We start from the raw sequence: 20747 nt of genomic DNA, 5'->3' as shown, positions 1-20747 counted from the left end.
ATTCAGACAGTAAAACATTTCTCGCCATCACAGTTATATACATCCTACTTTAGGACACTCCTCCTTCTCTCTCCAATCCTTACATCTTATTGTTCAACAGAAAGAAGGTAACCAGATACCAAACCCTGATTACTCCCTTAAGGGGAACTGACCTCACCTCCTGACCTCAACCCCTCCTTCCCTTAGTCCATAGATGCCCATCTGTCTCCCCTATCTCAACTGTTGCTCTGCTCCCGTCCCCCAACACATTCCAACACATTCCACAGCTATCTGTCTTTCTACGGAGGCCCAGTCTCTTTCTCCTTTGATTCTATACTTCTTTCCTATCATTTATTTAATATCTCAATGTTTAAAATGTCGAATCCAACAACATGTATCCTCCCATAGTCTAAATCTTGGAGGAAACCACAGGGTCGATTCAATCCTTAACGTGGAAGATCTGTGTTGTAGTGTGGTTGACATTTAGGGCTGGAGTCAACCAGTTCTGCCTTAACCTGCGATAACCAACAATTGCATAGAAGTTTCATTGTTTTCATTTAGGCGATGTCGGAGGTGTAACTGCGTTGGAGCTGTCAAATTCGCAAGTGGCTCCCGGTGTTATACCTATCGTGAACATTGGCAGATGCGCCGAGTCGCATTTGTAATAATCCCATGCAGCCTTGTTTACAAGTTTGAACACTGGAATGTGTGTTGTAATCTATACCTCGATTAGGCTGATATACTGTATATCCTTATTATTTTGTTTACTGGTTTTCATTTTGAGTGTCATTATTTTTATGTAACCTACACTTTCTCGTTCTGAACATCTAACACAGGTGTGATTTAAGGACTGGTGTGGTTTCATGACAATGATGACAAGAGCAGCTGCTCAGCAATTCAACTGCTCCAACGCCGTTACTATACACCTCTGACTTTGTCTAAACAAAAACAATGAAACTGCTATATAGTTGTTGGTTATAGCAGGTTAGAGCTGGAACTGATTGAATCTAGGCCTTAAAGGTAATTTCCGATTAAGCCGACATATGCAGCGTTTACCGTGGATGCAATCTCCGCAAACGCGTAACCTTGCCTTTAAATGTCAATTGCGCTACAACTCAGATATTCCGCGTTATGGATTGAATCAAGCCCCAAGACTTTTAAGGCAGCCTTTCTTAAATATGGGTCTCGACCCAAAGTGGCTTGCGGACATGTCTGAGTTTTTGGATCTCAGCTTACTGTTTGTTGATAGTTAGAATAATAGAAAACACAAGGTGCAATTATGAAATGTTGTACTTCAGCAGTTTTTCTATTGTTATGTCAGTCACTGACTGTCACGCAATTAGCCATGTCAGCTAACAATGTTTAGACTGGTAAATTAGTCTAGCCAGCTATGTAATCTTGTAGTAATCATGACTGAATACCAGCCAGGCACACAGGGCACGTGCGTGTTAGTCACTGTCATTAAGATATTATATTAACATGGCATGAGTCATGGCAAAATGTGTAGAATTGCAGGAAATTAGCTTTAAAATGGCAAAGATTTCTCTCCACCACTTGGCAAAATGTGCAGAATTGTAGGAAATGTATTTTTTTTGCCATCAAGACGGGGGCCCCCTTGTAATCTTGTAGTAATCATGGCCGAATACCAACCAGGCACGCATTTTTTCTCACACATTTCTCATTTGGATCCCAGGCTGAAGAATTTTCAGAACCCCTATTTTAAGGTATGAGAGTGAAATGACTTGTTCCTCATTAGAGCAACTAATGTCATGGTGGTGTAGAGAATGAGAGCATAATTATTCCGAAAAACCTTGGACAAATTGAATGAAAATATCTGTTGGTCTGTAGATATTAACCCTTTACACTCTACCCGTATACGGGTTGAAAATAGCAGATTTGGGCACTGATGAGCGCCTAAATCGAAACACATTGGCTGTACAGTAACATGCTATAAATTACATCAGAGCTCAGGCTGTCTGCTTCACTGCGCTTTATGGGTTTTGACTGACAGGCGTTCTGAACTTGAGCACCGCATGTGAGAATAAGTTGCCCCCATCCTTCCCGTTAATTGGGCAAATGTTTTGTTGACTGAGTGAGGGAAATTAAGAGGACTTTATGTATTTTGAAAGATGAGACATTGAGGACCTACCCCATATTTTCCAGGGATATTCTTATCATGTTCTGAATGTAATCCAGAGTATTTTCAGATTTCACTAGCAACAAATGTGGCAAAAAGTACAGTACATTTTAAATTCACATAAAATCAACCGTGTAATGTTTGTATTCTGTCTTGTCTCAGGTAAACTGTTGTGTCCTCAACTTTGGTTGAATAATTTTCCCATAACCTCCAAACTGTTCCCTTTCAATTACTACCATGCTTATGCATATGCTTTTCATATTTCTTCTGTAAGAAACATTTCAGTTTAGCCATATAGGCGAAGGGTTAAAGGGAGGAAGTGACATTTTTTTGTATTTTTGTCTCAAACACTGTGGCAGGAAATAATTGCAAAGCGCATTGCACAGGTTCTCAGCGCTGTCATCGTCGCTCGGCAGCGTGTTGGCTTTGAAGAGCGCTCTGCTGAGTCGATATGCATACAAAACAGATCCAGACGTTGGAGTGTTAGTAATTAAAGCCTAAAGGAGTGGCTACAAAGCCTCCCCTCGTTTTACATCTTTTCTTTTTTGTCAAAGCCCCACGGCTGAATGCTTGATGTATTACACCCCAGCAAGGAAAACTGCAAGGCGTTCTAAAACTATGAAGCATCTTTCTTAAATGAACGCCCTCTCCAAGTGTGTGTGTGTGTGTGTGTGTGTGTGTTTGTGCGCGCGTGTGCGTGTGTGGTGTCTATGGAGGACGTGTGGTTAGCTGACCTACCTAATAGATATGGTGACCTATATGTTCTGAGGGATGCTCTCTCTTGATTTCTCTCTCTCTTCTTTCAATCCCTCTATTTTAGCCAATTGATATCTGTCTCTCCATCTCTTAATATCTCTCTCGTAGCTGTAGCCCCAGATTTCTCCCAGAACATGCTGAAGCCTCAGACCCTGGCCAGGCAGGGGGGTGATGTGCTGATTGAGTGCAGGCCTAAGATGTCTCCACATGGGATGATCTCCTGGAGGAAGGGGAAAGAAGCACTCCGAGAGAGCCACAGGTATGGTGGAAAGCTGGGACATTCACAAACCTGGATTCAAATTGTACTTAATACAAATATTTTTTTGCATTTACTTCAGCCTGTCTGGAGTGCCAGATGGGTGTTGTTTGCGATTTTTTGGGACTATTTCATTGGATCCATCGCACTAAACAGAATCAGTCAAGCATGCTAAAGTATTTTAAAGGTTTAAAATACTATTTGAACCCATGTCTGATGCCGGTACTTTGTGAGAAATGCAGTGTGATATGTAAATGAGATGTTGACACTTTGTCGTTATTTTACAGGATGCTTTGTATCAGGTAAATTAAATACATTGTAATAATGATTCCCTAGTGGCAAACTATGGTCCCTCATCTTGTGTCAGGGCAAGCTTTGATTTTTCCTCCTTGATGGACCACTTGCAAAACAACTACCAATTTAGCGGTTACTCAATTAGTGCCAGTTAACCATCTGGGACCAGGGACCAGTAAGCAACATCCCACAGACCGACACAGGCCCACAGACTGGAGATTGAGAAACACGGACGTAGTAGCTCTTAGGGATGCATACAAACACTTCTAAGTACAAAGCCATTTGTTGCCACACAGTTACCATGATTCAATGATTTAACATGAGATTGGGGTCTTGTAGAATTACTGATATATTTTCTCATCTTCTTCCATTTCCCCTTCTCCACTACTCTACTATGCCGTCTTGGGCTTTTTGTGGAACTGTGTTCAAGTGTTTACTTAAGGTAATTGGGACTTTCTAGTCTTTGGCAGACAAATCGATCCTCTGATCCATCAGCTCATTACCACTGGGTTGGTCAAGTGAGAGGATTGTTAAATCTGAATGTATGAGCCAGGAATTGAGGCACCGGGGTAGTGGATGAAATCTCAAGAAACGATGATCAATCATCGGTGGACCTACAACTTTAGCTAGACATCCCCTTTGTGGTATAATGGAACTGGCTAACAACCTAATTCCATTACTGTAGATCTGGGTGTAATACCTCCGGCACGAGCAACAAGGGAAAAGGCAGTGCCAATTGGTCAAAGTAATGTTGTATGAATTTTGCAAAAATTATCTGAATCATATGTATTCATAAATTCAATGTAGTGGTGATGTCTTAGTTTTTATTGATCTTTGGCCTTTTTCATTGATAGGTGCTATAAATGTGTCATGGTCCAGCGTGGTCATGCCCAAACATTTTTTAATATGAGGACTCATTCACACCACAGGGGGCTGCTGAGTGGAGGACGGCTCATAATAATGTCCCGGAACAGCTCTAATGGAATGGCATCAAACACCTGGAAAACATGTGTTTTGACGTATTTGATACCATTCCACTGATTCCGCTCCAGTCATTACCACAAGCCTGTTCTCCCCAAACCAACCTCCTGTGATTCACACATGCACCCACATGTACACACAGTAATTCAGTAAGTACAACATTGGCCTTGGGCAGAATTCCTACAATATATGAAATCTGGCCACTAATTATGTGTGCGCCGGGATGAGAACGGAATACTGTTCACCTTACATATTTGACTGTTTATTCAGATACACCGATTAGAATAGAGAGCGACAGGGACAGGCGAGAGAGGAATGAACGGTCAGAAGAGGTTTATCTGGGAATCAAATCCCCAGGGGTCGTATGTGGTCGTGACCTCCGGCATGAGATGAGAGAACATTGAAAAGAATCACACAGTAACAATCTATCCTCCCTAGAAGTATATATATAATTCTATCCACCAGACATAATTCTCTAAGTCTGCTATAGATTGACTTCAATGTAGCCTGGTAGCAGATCAGTTTGTTCTGTAGACAGCTCATCTGTCATGCTCGTTGTCATACCAAGAAAATAAGATATGGCACGACAACAAATAACTGAGGATTTGGCTAAAGCACATAATCCATTTTTTACAATGCTAATGTCAACATTACCTTGTGATATGATCTTCACCTCTGGTTGACCTACTGTATAGCTTTAATTGTTGTAGCCAATACTCATGCATTTAGCTTTTTAGGCAATTCATTTATTTTTCTGTTATGAAAACCACTATAGAAATTACACAAATTATTGCTATTGTTATTATTATCTTCACATTCCCTGCAATAGCATCTTCGTTTTCACAGAGTAATGCCAAACGGGAGACATTACAACATGGGCACATCTGCCGGTGCATGTGAAGAATCAGCAGGGGTCTGCATTTCTTATTTGATCTGGGATTAATTGTATTAACTGCCTCAGCAGCTTTTGTGCTGCATCTCCTGGATATCCATCCTAAGGCCTGGAAGTCTCACCTCCCTCTGCCAACCTGTACCAGGTGGAGCCAGGCTACTTTGAAGAAATAGCTGGGTTGATACATCTCGCTCAGGAACAAGAATGAGGTGCTGTGGTTGAACTGGCTTCTAGCAGTAATATCGTTCCAAAGATTGAGGTGTGTCAAAATTGCACTCGTATTTTGCTATGGTAATGCTTCAGTAATGCTCCTAAAAATTAATTTGGTCAATATGTATTTATTTCTGTACAGGTATATTCCTGGTGTGAGCAATTTTAACCTGCTCACGGATCAAATCAATGACACCTAAGAAATATTTGATTTAGCAAGGAAATATCCTAGAGTAGAGATGTGTATAGAAAAAGTAGTTGGCTAGGGTTATGGCTGCATCTTTCACAAACCAATTCCCCCTGTTTGTCTCTTAAGGATTCTTCTCCACTTTATCTAGATAGGACTGCACCGCTGTTATTGCAGGAGTGCTACACTACTAATCTATCTCACTGTCCTAATAACACAGATACTTCTTTCTAATCTTTGTGGTATTATTATGTGTAGATGCTCTGGGCCAGAGGAGAGCAAATGTACCAAGAACAAGTTTGGGCTGTGATTGTTTAATCAAGTCATGCAGCGTTGGCACTGCGCATCACAGGCACGTCTTAAACAGGATTTGTGTGTGTACTTATGCTGGGGCTATGACATTAACCGTAATGGCTTACAAGTCATTTAATTTCAATGCTGACCAAAACGGAAAGGACAAAACTCACAAAATAGCTTTATAAAATTGCCATTCGAATTAGACCTCTTTGTTATGTTAAACAGCACACATTGTTGCTTAAACAAAAATATGATCCATCTGTAAGCCTCTCAACCAAACAGACCACAATAAGTTCCTAAAGAGTCTCTAAAAATTAGGAAGAGAGTGTAATGTTTGTATCTCAATGAGGAGATGAAAACCCTACAATGTTGATGTTTCATACATACCCACATATCAGCACAACAAAAGTATTGTACAAAACCTACAATGAATGGTTTTCTCTTTCCAATGCTTTTTGAGCTTTGTGTAAAATCAAATCAAATCAAATCAAATTTTATTTGTCACATACACATGGTTAGCAGATGTTAATGTGAGTGTAGCGAAATGCTTGTGCTTCTAGTTCCGACAATGCAGTAATAACCAACAAGTAATCTAGCTAACAATTCCAAAACTACTACCTTATAGACACAAGTGTAAGGGGATAAAGAATATGTACATAAAGATATATGAATGAGTGATGGTACAGAGCGGTATAGGCAAGATACAGTAGATGGTATTGAGTGCAGTATATACATATGAGATGAGTATGTAAACAAAGTGGCATAGTTAGTGGCTAGTGATACATGTATTACATAAAGATGCAGTAGATGATATAGAGTACAGTATATACATATACATATGAGATGAATAATGTAGGGTATGTAACATTATATTAGGTAGCATTGTTTAAAGTGGCTAGTGATATATTTTACATCATTTCCCATCCATTCCCATTATTAAAGTGGCTGTAGTTGAGTCTGTGTTGGCAGCAGCCACTCAATGTTAGTGGTGTCTGTTTAACAGTCTGATGGCCTTGAGATAGAAGCTGTTTTTCAGTCTCTCGGTCCCAGCTTTGATGCACCTGTACTGACCTCGCCTTCTGGATGATAGCGGGGTGAACAGGCAGTGGCTCGGGTGGTTGTTGTCCTTGATGATCTTTATGGCCTTCCTGTGACATCGGGTGGTGTAGGTGTCCTGGAGGGCAGGTAGTTTGCCCCCGGTGATGCGTTGTGCAGACCTCACTACCCTCTGGAGAGCCTTACGGTTGTGGGCGGAGCAGTTGTCGTACCAGGCGGTGATACAGCCCGACAGGATGCTCTCGATTGTGCATCTGTAGAAGCTTGTGAGTGCTTTAGGTGACAAGCCGAATTTCTTCAGCCTCCTGCGGTTGAAGAGGCGCTGCTGCACCTTCTTCACGATGCTGTCTGTGTGGGTGGACCAATTCCGTTTGTCTGTAATGTGTACGCCGAGGAACTTAACTTACTACCCTCTCCACTACTGTTCCATCGATGTGGATAGGGGGGTGTTCCCTCTGCTGTTTCCTGAAGTCCACAATCATCTCCTTAGTTTTGTTGACGTTGAGTGTGAGGTTATTTTCCTGACACCACACTCCGAGGGCCCTCACTTCCTCCCTGTAGGCCGTCTCGTCGTTGTTGGTATTCAAGCCTACCACTGTTGTGTCGTCCGCAAACTTGATGATTGAGTTGGAGGCGTGCGTGGCCACGCAGTCGTGGGTGAACAGGGAGTACAGGAGAGGGCTCAGAACGCACCCTTGTGGGGCCCCAGTGTTGAGGATCAGCGGGGTGGAAATGTTGTTGCCTACCCTCACCACCTGGGGGCGGCCCGTCAGGAAGTCCAGTACCCAGTTGCACAGGGCGGGGTCGAGACCCAGGGTCTCGAGCTTGATGACGAGCTTGGAGGGCACCTTGGTGTTAAATGCCGAGCTGTAGTCGATGAACAGCATTCTCACATAGGTGTTCCTCTTGTCCAGATGGGTTAGGGCAGTGTGCAGTGTGGTTGAGATTGCATCGTCTGTGGACCTATTTGGGTGGTAAGCAAATTGGAGTGGGTCTAGGGTGTCAGGTAGGGTGGAGGTGATATGGTCCTTGACTAGTGTCTCAAAGCACTTCATGATGACGGAAGTGAGTGCTACGGGGCGGTAGTCGTTTAGCTCAGTTACCTTAGCTTTCTTGGGAACAGGAACAATGGTGGCCCTCTTGAAGCATGTGGGAACAACAGACTGGGATAGGGATTGATTGAATATGTCCGTAAACACACCAGCCAGCTGGTCTGCGCATGCACTGAGGGTGCGGCTGGGGATGCCGTCTGGGCCTGCAGCCTTGCGAGGGTTGACACGTTTAAATGTTTTCCTCACGTCGGCTGCAGTGAAGGAGAGTCCGCATGTTTTAGTTGCGGGCCGTGTCAGTGGCACTGTATTGTCCTCAAAGCGGGCAAAAAAGTTATTTAGTCTGCCTTGGAGCAAGACATCCTGGTCCGTGACTGGGCTGGTTTTCTTTTTGTAATCCGTGATTGACTGCCACATTATTTGATTTATTTCATGTAGCTGATAGCCTAGGTCCTACATAGTGCTCTGGAGTGTGGTATCACCTTTAGTTTCAGCCAATTATGAATATAAACCCTGGATGGCTGATGCTACAGTATGTATTTGCCAATGAGAGGCTTTGAAGCCACCTCCGCCATATTGGTGGTACTCAGAAGGAGCAGTCCTCCATAAGAATGAATGGAATTGTACAGTATTTCAATTAAATGTTTGAATGTTTGAAATTAGATATATTTGAGTATTTATTTGTTGTAGTAGGGACTGTAACGTTAGTACTCTCACAAAATTCTACTTTAAGGGACAGTGTTTTTTTATTTAAAAAATTATGTTCAATTCCCATAATTCATTTTAAAGAATGCATTAAGGCAGGGGTGTCAAAGTCAAATGGACGGAGGGCCAAATAAAAAAATCAGCTACAAGACGAGGGCCGGACTGTTCGAATGTTCATTGAAAAATTTTTAAATGACGCATATAGTCTAGTGAACCTAATTGAACCTACTGAAAACCTAACAAATATATTACAATATGATCAGATAAATAAAGCAATATTTTCTTATGGCTCTGTCAGTAATCTTTAATTTTCAACAGACACAAAAGACAAATTTCCTTTATATAAATATCCCCATAACATGAACATTAAATGAAAGAAACCGGTATTCAAGGCACCATCAGTAGACTATATTTTCTATTTTAGCAAAAGTGGGCTAAATTTACTTCAAAGAAAAAACAATAATAGCAATTTTCTATCATCCACTCAACTGAAATATTTTTAAAATATAATTGGATTGAAATACAAAAAAATAAAGTGCAAAAATCTATTAATCAAAAACAACACTTTGTTTAAGGAGAAGTAACATGCAGTGAAAACAAATATTAAATTTTAACTTTTAAACTTGAACTGAGTAAAAACTCTAAATATGTGATTGCACAGTAATGTTCACTTGTTTGAGGTTGAGGGTGATACTTGGTGGTGTCCCATCTTTTCCACAAGTTCATCAATGTTCGGGGTAAGGCTCTGAGCTGAAGAAATCCTCAGAATTGAGTGGAGGTGTTCAGCAGTAAGTCGACTTCTGTGTGATGTTTTGTTCAGGTTCATCAAAGAAAACAGTTGTTCACACAGGTATGTGCTGCCAAACATAGACAACGTTTGAGCAGCCTGGATGCGCAGCTGGGGCATTGTGCCGGGGAGGAAACGGGCGAACTCCGCAGCACCCACTGCCGCATATTTTGCCCTCAGTGCATCATTGCATTGGAGGTCAATCAACTCCATTTGGAGGTTTGGTGGTGAGCTTTCCACGTCAACAGCAAATGGGTTACCGAGCAGTTCCAACCTGCTTTTTTGTGCTTCAAAGTCAGCAAATCGGCGTCGAAAGTCAGCGGCAAGCATACCTATTTTATCAGCCAACTGTGTGCTCGGGAACGCACTGGTAGAGAGCTTCTCTTTCATGGTCTGGCAGCTGGGAAAGTGGCTCAAATTTTCTTTCCGCATCTGCGTCTCCCACAGAGTCAGTTTGGTTTTAAATGCCTTCACTGTACTGTACATATCAGAGATGACACGATCCCGACCCTGCAGCTGCAAGTTTATTGCATTCAGATGACTCGTAATGTCACACAGAAAAGCCATTTCACACAGAAACATTTCGTCTCGGAGTTGTGTTGTGTCTTTCCCTTTGCTGTCCAAGAACAGACAAATCTCCTCACGAAGCTCGAAACATCTTTGAAGCACCTTTCCCTGGCTTAGCCATCGCACCTCTGTGTGATAAGGCAAATCACCATGCTCCGTTTCTAACTCCGTCAGAAATGCCTTGAACTGGCGGTGATTCAAACCTTTGGCTCTGATAAAGTTAACTGTGCGCGTGATGATGCTCATTACATGCTCCATTTTCAAGGCTTTACCGCACAACGCTTCCTGGTGTATGATACAATGATAAGCTGTCAGCTCACCTGTCGCGTTTTCCTCTTGCATCTTTTCCCGTATCTTCGCCACCAGTCCGCTCCTGTGTCCACACATCGCAGGTGCTCCGTCGGTTGTCAAACCCACGAGTTTTTCCCAAGGCAGCTCCATCTCATTTACACATCTTGACACCTCTTCATACAAATCATGCCCCGTAGTTGTGCCATGCATAGGACGTAAAGCCAAAAACTCCTCTGTCACGCTTAGGTTGGAGTCCACTCCGCGGATGAAAATTGACAACTGGGCAATGTCAGAAATGTCGGTGCTCTCATCCACAGCCAAGGAATATGCAATAAAATCTTTTCCCTTTTTCACAAGCTGCTCTTTTAGATTGATGGACAACTGGTCTACTCTCTCGGCAATGGTGTTTCTGCTCAGACTCACATTTAAAAAGAGTTGCCTTTTTTCTGGGCAAACTTCGTCACAAACTTTAATCATGCAGTTTTTGATGAAATCCCCCTCCGTAAATGGCCGGGCTGATTTAGCGATCTCTTCTGCCAAAATAAAACTGGCCTTGACAGTTGCGTCCGCGTGTGTGTCCGCGTGTTTCGTTTCATAATGTCGTCTCAGATTATACTCTTTCAGTACCGCCACACTTTCTCCACACAGAAGACACACAGGTTTTCCAGCTACCTTCGTGAACATATACTCCGACTCCCACCTTGTTTGAAACCCCCGGTTCTCAGTATCCACCTTCCGTTTTGCCATTTTTGATGGGTATCTGAAAGTTAATTTTACTGTGATGCTGACGACTGCTGTGCCAATAAATATTGAAATGAAGCAGCCTACTGCTCGGTGCGTCACCTTTGCATTGTGGGAAATGTAGTATTGGTGCGTGTAAAAGATCTGCGGGCTGCCGGCTTGCTGCGGGCCGGTTCTAATAATAAATCAAGATCATCCCAGGGGCCGTAAAAAACCTTCTTGCGGGCCGGATGTGGCCCGCGGGCCTTGACTCTGACATATGTGCATTAAGGTGTATGTAATAGAATATACTTGGCAAAAATGAATGTAGACATTAATAAATGCATATCTATATCTTCCAAAATATTATTTTACGATGGTGGAGGAGTACAACAAGGGCAGCGCAGAGGCTTCAAAACAGCGCCCCCCCCCCCCCCCCCCATCAGTCATCTGGGTATACAGTACCAGTCAAAGTTGGGACACAACTACTCATTCCAGGATTTTTCTTTATATTTACTATTTTCTACATTGTAGAATTAAAGTGAAGACTTCAAAACTACGAAATAACACATATGGAATCATGCTGTAACCAGAAAAGTGTTAAACAAATTAAAATATATTTTATATTTGAGATTCTTCAAAGTAGCCACCCTTTGCCTTGATGACAGCTTTGCACACTCTGGCATTCTCTATGTTAATTTGTGGGATTTCTTTCCTTCTTAATGCGTTTGAGCTACTCGGTTGTGTTGTGACAAGGTAGGGGTGGTATACCGAAGATAGCCATATTTGGTAAATGACCAAGTCCATTTTATGGTAAGAACAGCTCAAATAACAAAGAGAAATGACAGTCCATCATTACTTTAAGACATGAAGGTCAGTCAATCCAGAAAATGTCAAGAAATGTTGACATTTTCTTCAAGTGCAGTCGCAAAAACCATCAAGGGCTATGAGGAAACTGGCTCTCATGAGGACCGCCACAGGAAAGGAAGACCCAGCATTACCTCTGCTGCAGGGGATAAGTTCATTAGAGTTAACTGCACCTCAGATTGCACCCCAAATTAATATTTCGTGGAGTACAAGTAACAGACACATCTCAACATCAACTATTCAGATGAGACTGCGTCAATCATAGTTGAATTGCTGCAAAGAAACCACTACTAAAGGACACGAATAAGAAGAGACTTGCTTGGGCAAAGATACACGAGCAATGGACATTAGACTGGTGGAAATCTGTCCTTTGGTCTGATGAGTCCAAATTTGAGATTTTTGGTTCCAACCTCCGTGTCTTTGTGAGACACAGAGTAGGTGAATGGATGATCTCCGCATGTGTGGTTACCACTGTGATGTATGGAGGAGGAGGTGAGAATGGTGTGGGGGTGCTTTGTTGGTGACACTGTCAGTGATTTATTGAGAATTCAAGGCACACGGCTACCACAGCATTCTGCAGTGATACCCCATCCCAGCAGGGATGTAAAAAATAGTTTTAACATTTAAAAAATATATATATATTGTATCACAATGTCTAAGGATTGGAGACAGGCGCAGGAATACGTAATAGGGATTTTTATTTACTCGACCCAAAGAAATGAGCGAGGTGTAAACCTCTAAATAATACACGGGACGAGTCCCGTAAAACAAGTGCACCATAACACGTAGCATGGAAGCCAATACAACAGCACAGGTGACACAGGACCAACGGACATGGTAACAATAACTGACAAGGACAATGGGGAACAGAGGGCACATATATAACCTACTAATTACGGGGAATGGGAACCAGGTGTGCATAATGAGACAACACAGTCCGGGGTTAGTGGTGATCAATCCAGTTCAGTGACGACTAGAAGGCCAGTGATGTAGACCTCCGGAGCTGGTGAACGAAATGAGCAGCAGTACCGGGGGAATCCTTGACAGAATAAGTAGGTGTGTCCAAACTTTTGACTGGTGCTGTGTACATAATTGGTTGTTACCCACTTTAACATGTTTCCCCAAGTCAATCGAATAATTCCACATGGTTAGTTCTGAGAATGACTGCTTTCTGCTTACATCTTTGGAATTCGTTTTGATACATACCGCACTCTAACTCTCCAAGCCAGGGTCTGTATTGGGGATGTAAAATCAGCAAAAAAAGAAACGTTCCTTTTTCAGGACCCTGTCTTTCAAAGATAATTTGTAAAAATCCAAATAACTTCACAGATCTTCATTGTAAAGGGTTTACACACTGTTTCCCATGCTTGTTCAATAAACCATAAACAATTAATGAACATGCACCTGTGGAACTGTCATTAAGACCCTAACAGCTTACAACAGCTTACAACAGCTTACAGAAGCTTACAGCTTAGGCAATTAAGGTCACAGTTATGAAAACGTAGGACACTAAAGAGGCCTTTCTACTGACTCTGAAAACCCCCAAATGAAAGATGCCAAGGGTACCTGCTCATCTGCGTGAACGTGCCTTAGGCATGCTGCAAGGAGGCATGAGGACTGCAGGTGTGACCAGGGCAATAAATTGCCATGTCCGTACTGTGAGACGCCTAAGACAGCGCTACAGGGAGTTACCACGGACAGCTGATGCAACAACACCTGCACAGGATTAGTACATTCGCACATCACACCTGCGGGACAGTTACAGGATGGCAACAACAACTGCCCGAGTTACACCAGGGGCGCACAATCCCTCCATCAGTGCTCAGACTGTCCGCAATAGGCTGAGAGAGGCTAGACTGAGGGCTTGTAGGCCTGTTGTAAGGCAGGTCCTCACCAGACATCACCGGCAACAACACTGAGGCCTGTACTCTGCAGCAGGATCGATTTGGAGGTGGAGGGTCCGTCATGATCTGGGGTGGTGTGTCACAGCATTATCGGACTGAGCTTGTTGTCATTGCAGGCAATCTCAACACTGTGCGTTACAGGGAAGACATCCTCCTCCCTCATGTGGTACCCTTCCTGCAGGCTCATTCTGACATGACCCTCCAGCATGACAATGCCACCAGCCATACTGATCGTTCTGTGCGTGATTTCCTGCAAGACAGGAATGTCAGTGTTCTGCCATGGCCAGCGAAGAGCCCGGATCTCAATCCCTTGAGCACGTCTGGGACCTGTTGGATCGGAGGATGAGGGCTAGGGCCATTCGTCCGGGAACTTGCAGGTGCTTTGGTGGAAGAGTGGGGTAACATCTCACAGCAAGAACTGGCAAATCTGGTGCAGTCAATGAGGAGGAGATGCACTGCAGTACTTAATGCAGCTGGTGGCCACACCAGATACTGACTGCTACTTTTGATTTTGATCCCCCCCTTGTTCAGGGACACATTATTCAATTTCTGTTAGTCACATGCCTGTGGAACTTGTTCAGTTTATGTCTCAGTGATTGAATTTTGTTATGTTCATACAAATATTTACACATGTTAAGTTTGCAGAAAATAAATGCGAGTTTAGTAGTGATAAATAATATGTCCAGGATTTTAACTTTAACACCATCCAGTAACAGAGAGAAAAACATATATTTATCCCAAACTGTGATTTTGTACGAAATTCACAACAGTCCCCGTATACCTTAATTGCTGTTGTGCCCTTGAAGAAAGGGAGGGCAAAGAAAAGTAATTTCATAGAGTGGAAACTCTCCTTAAATATGGGCTGCATCTTTATATTCTATTCCACTTTGAAAGATGAGGAAGTCTGCACTGTGCAGTTTGCAGTATAATGTCAAGTCTTCTCCAAGTGAAATCTCATATCCATAACTCTTTATTCTGGTCCATTTCATTGGAAACCCTCTGATAAAGTTAGAGGAAGTGCTTCCCTCTCCCAGCGGCCTAGTTATAGAAATTGACTAATGCCATTTGATTCTGGTGAGCTTAGCAGGTCATATTTGATTGTTTGGGAAAGGATAGCTATCCTGTATGCTAAGGGATATCTTTTGAGAGCTGTGTCTTTTTAAGAATGTGCAGCTTCACTTCCTCTGAAAGCCTTTTTAATGTGCATAGGGCATTGGTGAGACTCATCACACCTCTTGAGCAGTTTTGATGCTGAGAGAGCTGCTTAGAGCAGGGATGTGCAGGAATCTTACGTATTGATTTAATAGCGGAAGGTATTATCAGAATATGACAATGAAACGCTAGTACTAGTTCAGATGATCAGGTCGGAACACATCACTTAATTCACCTAAGCAACTTACTTCCGTTCACATGAATATACTTAATATCCTGTGTATTTAGTGTTTGCACAGGCAATCTTCTGCAATTTACACATTATAGATCACACATAATCTGCCTTACCATTTAGTTATTTGTTTCAATCATTTGTCTTCTGCATTAGGTTATTGGTTATTTTTTTCATCATCAATATGGTTGCTACCTAAGATGAGTTCAGTTGGCTTTTAACAAACTACATCTTCATAAGCCTTTCATTACATATCACTCTGACCAGCAGATGTGTGGCTTTAGATCTGTGGCACCAGTGTTTATACAAAAGCTTTAAACATAGTGATATGACAGTGCCACAAGCAGCAAGATGAACTGCAGATATTGCAGATGAGCACGTTGCAAGCTCTTGCACTCACACAAAAGAAAGATGTGCATGGGTGTGATTCACGCAACGTGTTAGCTGCTGGACCAAAACTGCAGAGACTTTTGGCCTTGCAATTCACATTCATAGTTATTGCGTAAGTAGGCCCGATATTGCTGTTTTCTTGGTGTATGGCTGACTATACCTTTAACTATGGACTGTTGTCATGGTACCTGATGGTCAAGGGCAGGGGTGCACAGCTCCAGTCTGAGCCACAGCAGCAATACCACTGGTTCTCTTTTCATTGATCAATAAAACATCTCACTGTTCTGACTAATAGACACACAACTGGTTAGATCTATTGAAACTGATGATTCAATGGCAAGGGTGATATAACCAGCAGAAACTGCAGCCCTTGAGGTCTGGATCTGTGAAGAGAACAGAATGGTTTCACTCCTCACTGAAGATTTAGAACAATGTTTAAAATAATAGTTTCAATGCAGGTGAAATAGTCACAATGGTCACAAATGTTACTTTATTTTATTTGTTCAATCTCTGTATATATTTCACCCACTCATCAATAATAGCATTCTCAGATCTTCAGAAACAGGCCTTAGTTGGATTACAGTTTCTGTGACAACTATCAGTGTAGTATGACTTAAGATATTGACATTCATTTTTTTTAATTCATTTCTAGAGTCTCAGTGTTGGACAATGGAAGTCTTCGAATAGCAAACGTTACCAAAATGGATGTCGGCCTCTACACCTGCGTGGCAAGGAACCAGTTTGGAGTGGCAAGCAGTGCTGGGAGTCTTTTGGTTAAAGGTATCTCTACTTCCACTCCTTGAGATGGCTCTCCATTTCTCTAATCCTTGCATTAAGATGTACATTTAAAAAAAAAAAAATGCTGACTGGATGCTTGCAGCAGCAGATTGTACTGCAGGCTTCACGAGTAGGTTTGGTTGTTTGATATTAGTTGAGAGTAGGACCCTTAGAGTTTTTAATTCGGTTAATATAATGACCCTGCACTATTGGAGAAGAGGAGGTATTTTGGAACAGGACAAAATGAATTGTATGACTTTTTACATCACCAGAGCATGAAGAAAGGGACCAATGTTTTCCTTGGCAATAGAAGATAACTATCTGCACTATCCATGAACAAGTGTCTCATTAGAGGAACCAGACTACAGAGCCATGTAAGGATTGATGATACAATAACAGATAGTTTCCATGTACCACACAAACATACAATTAGTTGATTGGGCATGTTCAGAGTTAGCATTGGATTTAAGATTCATTGCATTGCTATGGCTTAATGTTTAATTCATACCTTCCTGGGGTATCTAATAGCCATGCTCTGTTTGTTTAAGAGTTAAATCTATTTAAATCACCCGCTTCTGCAAGGCAATGGATTTCCAAGCCCTTCTAAAGAGCAGAGTCAACAACAGTGCTCTATTAAAATGCCTTTTGGTGATTCCTCACAATTTATGAATTGCAAATTGTTTGGTATAGAAACTGCTTTCATTTCCTTTTTTCAGCCCTTTTGCCTCTAAGAATGGCAGTATCTTACATAGTGTATATTTTACAGGTGATTTTTGTAGACTATATTCATGAAATCCAGCCAGTCCCGTTTGAAAGAAATCAATATCAGCCACAGTCAGTAAAAGTAATGCACATCTTTGCTTAAAGGGATCCCCCCCCCCCCCCCCCCCCCACTTAGTCCACTGTTGATACAGCCGCAAATGTTTTGCATGTCAGCAGTCAAGTTTTCAAGATGTTGGACTTTCAAGAAGCAAAGTGTCACCAGCCACATCATCATGACTCTTGGAAAATCTGTCCAAATAAGGACTAAAATAGTTTTTTTTAAAAATCATGATGAGTCAAAATTCAATACATCGTTTTTGAGTGGATTTTCCCTGTAATAGTACATTCACATTCAGGGCTTGAGATATGGGCACGTACCCATATGTCCATATTTGCCCTTAACTCAAACTGAGTTTCAGATATACAATTTAACATCAATGCAAGTCTCACATTCAAGTTTAAGTTATGTGTGTGTTTCTCAAGTTCGGATCCCACTATTAGCAGAGTGAGTGATCTGTCTACATGGTGCAATACAAGAATCAAACTCTTAATTTTACCATTGCTAGCACCATGCTACAATCAACTACTTATATAATCTACAATAAGTGTCTGGCTGTTATTTTATGGAGAGACATACCCTGCAGGAATGTGCACAGTTAGGCCCCTAGTGGTGCTCGAGAACCTGTCCTTTTGCCCTATGAGGAAAAAGCTTTTTTTAATGTATCTGAATTGACCATAAAACTAGCTAATCTCACAAATCCCCTCTGCCCTTCTGTCGCCAGGGGACAAAACAAAAAGGCTGATGTCACCAACAAACTAAAACCAAGTAAAGACTAGTTAGATTGTTTTGACAGTATAGCTATAACTAGCTAGCTAACTAGATAGCTGATTTACATCATCTTCTAGCTACATTCGCAATGATCAATTGCAGACACAGTAGAGAATTATGATTGTAGTCAATTAATTTAAGTTAAATTGTATTGGTCACATACACGTGTTTAGCAGATGTTATTGCGGGTGTAGCGAAATGCTTCTGTTTCTAGCTCCGACAGTGCAGTAATATCTAACAATTTCACAACATATACCAAATACACACAAATCTAAGTAAAGGAATGGAATTAACAATATATAAATAAATGGGCAAGCAATGTTAGAGTGGCATAGACAAGAGAGTGGCAAAGACTAAGATACAGTAGAATAGAATACAATACAATATACATTTGAGATGCAAAATATGTAAACATTATTAAAGTGACTAGTGTTCCATTTATTAAAGTGGCCAGTGATTTCAAGTCTATGTATATAGGCAGCAGCCTCTAATGTGCTAGTAATGGCTATTTTAACAGTCTGATGGCCTTGAGATAGAAGCTGTTTTTCAGTCTCTCGGTCCCCGTTTTGATGCACCTGTACTGAACTCGCCTTCGGGGTGAACAGGCAGTGGCTCGGGTGGTTGTTGTCCTTGATGATCTTTTTGGCCTTCCTGTGACATCGGGTGCTGTAGGTGTCCTGGAGGGCAGGTAGTTTGCCCCCAGTGATGCGTTGAGCAGACCGCACCACCCTCTTGAGAGCCCTGCAGTTGCCGTACCAGGCGGGGGATACAGCCCGACAGGATGCTCTCAATTGTGCATCTGTAACAGTTCGTGAGGGTTTAGGTGCCAAGAACAATTTCTTCAGCTGCCTTCTTCATCACACTGTCTGTGTGGGTGGACCATTTCAGTTTCTCCGTGATGTTTATGCCGAGGAAATTTGACCTCCGAATGGTCTGTGCACAGCCCTGATATCCTGTATAATTATCCTGGATTGATAGTGGTTCGTCCATACCATGTTAGCAACAAGAAATCAATGAGATGACAATGAAGAGAGAAACCATGATACCCTTTTCATTGTCAAGTAAAGTAATGCACTAGCAAAATGTAAGCTGGATGACATTGAAACACGCATGTCAAAATGTGTTCAAATGATTCCATATTTCCGAACTCAATAGGTAGCAGTTGGAAATCTTCATTCTCATTTAGATAACAGCTTATTTGAAGGGTACCTACATAAGAACGTCATAACACATTCATAACCATAACACATTCATAAGCAGTACATAAGCAGTACATACATTATTTCAAGAGCCGCGTGTTCATAGTTGCAGTGTAAAGGACAGTACTGTGACATAACAAAAATATTGACTTGCGGTTGTTGACATAAACACGGCTTATCAATGCAGCATGTAGGGATTATGAATGTGTTATGAAGTCTCCTCATTTTTTTTTTGTCTTGAGACATTCATTCATAGGGCATTCATTCATAGCCTCACCTGGAATGCACCCTAGGGGGTGTGAGATGACTCACTGGGCTGTTTTGACAGCGTAACGTATAGAGACCTTAAACACCATCTGACATGCAGTGTCTGATTCTCTGTCCATTAGACGCTTATGACACCCATGCATAATTCAGCTGGGGCTTGCTGTATGGAAACTCAGCCCTGCGTATCTCACTGCACTGCCAAAGTGGAAAAGACACTCAAAAGAGCCAGAGCAAAGATTAGGTTGTTATGCAGCATACCACCATGCTGTGGTTGAAATAGGAGGGCTTTTTGTTTAGCCAAATGGAACCAAATTATAGACTCCGGACTGACCTGTGGAAATGGAGGCGTGCAGAGGAATGGGTTTGTGTGGTGTCTTAGTTTCTTCAGTGATGCATTACTTTGTGTAAGTGACTTGTGGTTATAGTTTGAACAAACAGTGACAGCTAAAGCCACTTACACTGTTCATTCTCATTCAGTGTATGAGAAAGGATGACAATATGAGCCAACGCCTGAACAGGAGATTTCCATAGCTGTCTAGACAGCCGCTGTCCATTCAGTGAACATTACAGCCACAAGTTGAGATGATATTTTTCTATTTTCTTTATATAAAGAAGCTGTTACTGGGCTCTACTACTTTCGAGTTCCTTGTGATATTTCAGCTAAATCAAATCTATAAATCAAATTGAACAAATAGTTTTTTATTCCAAGATTTGGATTTTTAACACAGTCAAGTAATATTTTGTTACTGTGGTATTTCTTTTTGGTTGATAACGATACAGTATGCCTAAGCTAGAGGCACGTTCTCTAGCGGGTACTTGTATACTGAGAAGCCAAGCGGCCCTAGTGTTAATGACTGCATCCACTTCAGTCAAGAACGTTTGGCGTTCACATGGGCTCCTAGAGCCCTTATTAGACAGGTCCATGATGAAAATGAATCATCAGCTAGCTATATGGGCATCTGTTACAAGTTGGCAATCACAAGCAGCCCCGCTGTAGGCTATCAAAAAACTGTCAATGCATAATCATATTAATGGATGGAATCCGTGACCATTACAGCCATCATTACACGGTCTGAAAGCACAACAGAAGCACAACTGGCATAACAACTTAAGGTAAGTCATTTGGGCGAGATACAAAGTCAGTTGGACAAGATACTAAGTCGTTTGGATGAAATACTAAGTGGTTTGGAGAGGTCAGACTTTA

At 41.9% G+C, this 20747-nt stretch overlaps 1 protein-coding gene across 3 annotated transcripts in view; it reads left to right on the top strand.

Annotated features, from left to right (window-relative positions):
- The window catches only part of LOC139416523 (contactin 3a, tandem duplicate 1), a 105715-nt gene that overhangs the window by 68592 nt on the left and 16376 nt on the right, over window positions 1–20747 (top strand). For all 3 annotated transcript variants that reach the window (XM_071165225.1, XM_071165226.1, XM_071165224.1), the window contains 2 exons: window positions 2981–3131; window positions 16362–16489. In XM_071165225.1, coding sequence (XP_071021326.1) covers window positions 2981–3131; window positions 16362–16489 — 279 coding nt within the window. The remainder of the gene's footprint in view (window positions 1–2980; window positions 3132–16361; window positions 16490–20747) is intronic.

The sequence above is a fragment of the Oncorhynchus clarkii genome, chromosome 9, assembly GCF_045791955.1.
Source record: "Oncorhynchus clarkii lewisi isolate Uvic-CL-2024 chromosome 9, UVic_Ocla_1.0, whole genome shotgun sequence".
NCBI lineage: Eukaryota > Metazoa > Chordata > Actinopteri > Salmoniformes > Salmonidae > Oncorhynchus > Oncorhynchus clarkii.
This window is presented reverse-complemented; position numbering and strand designations above follow the sequence as displayed.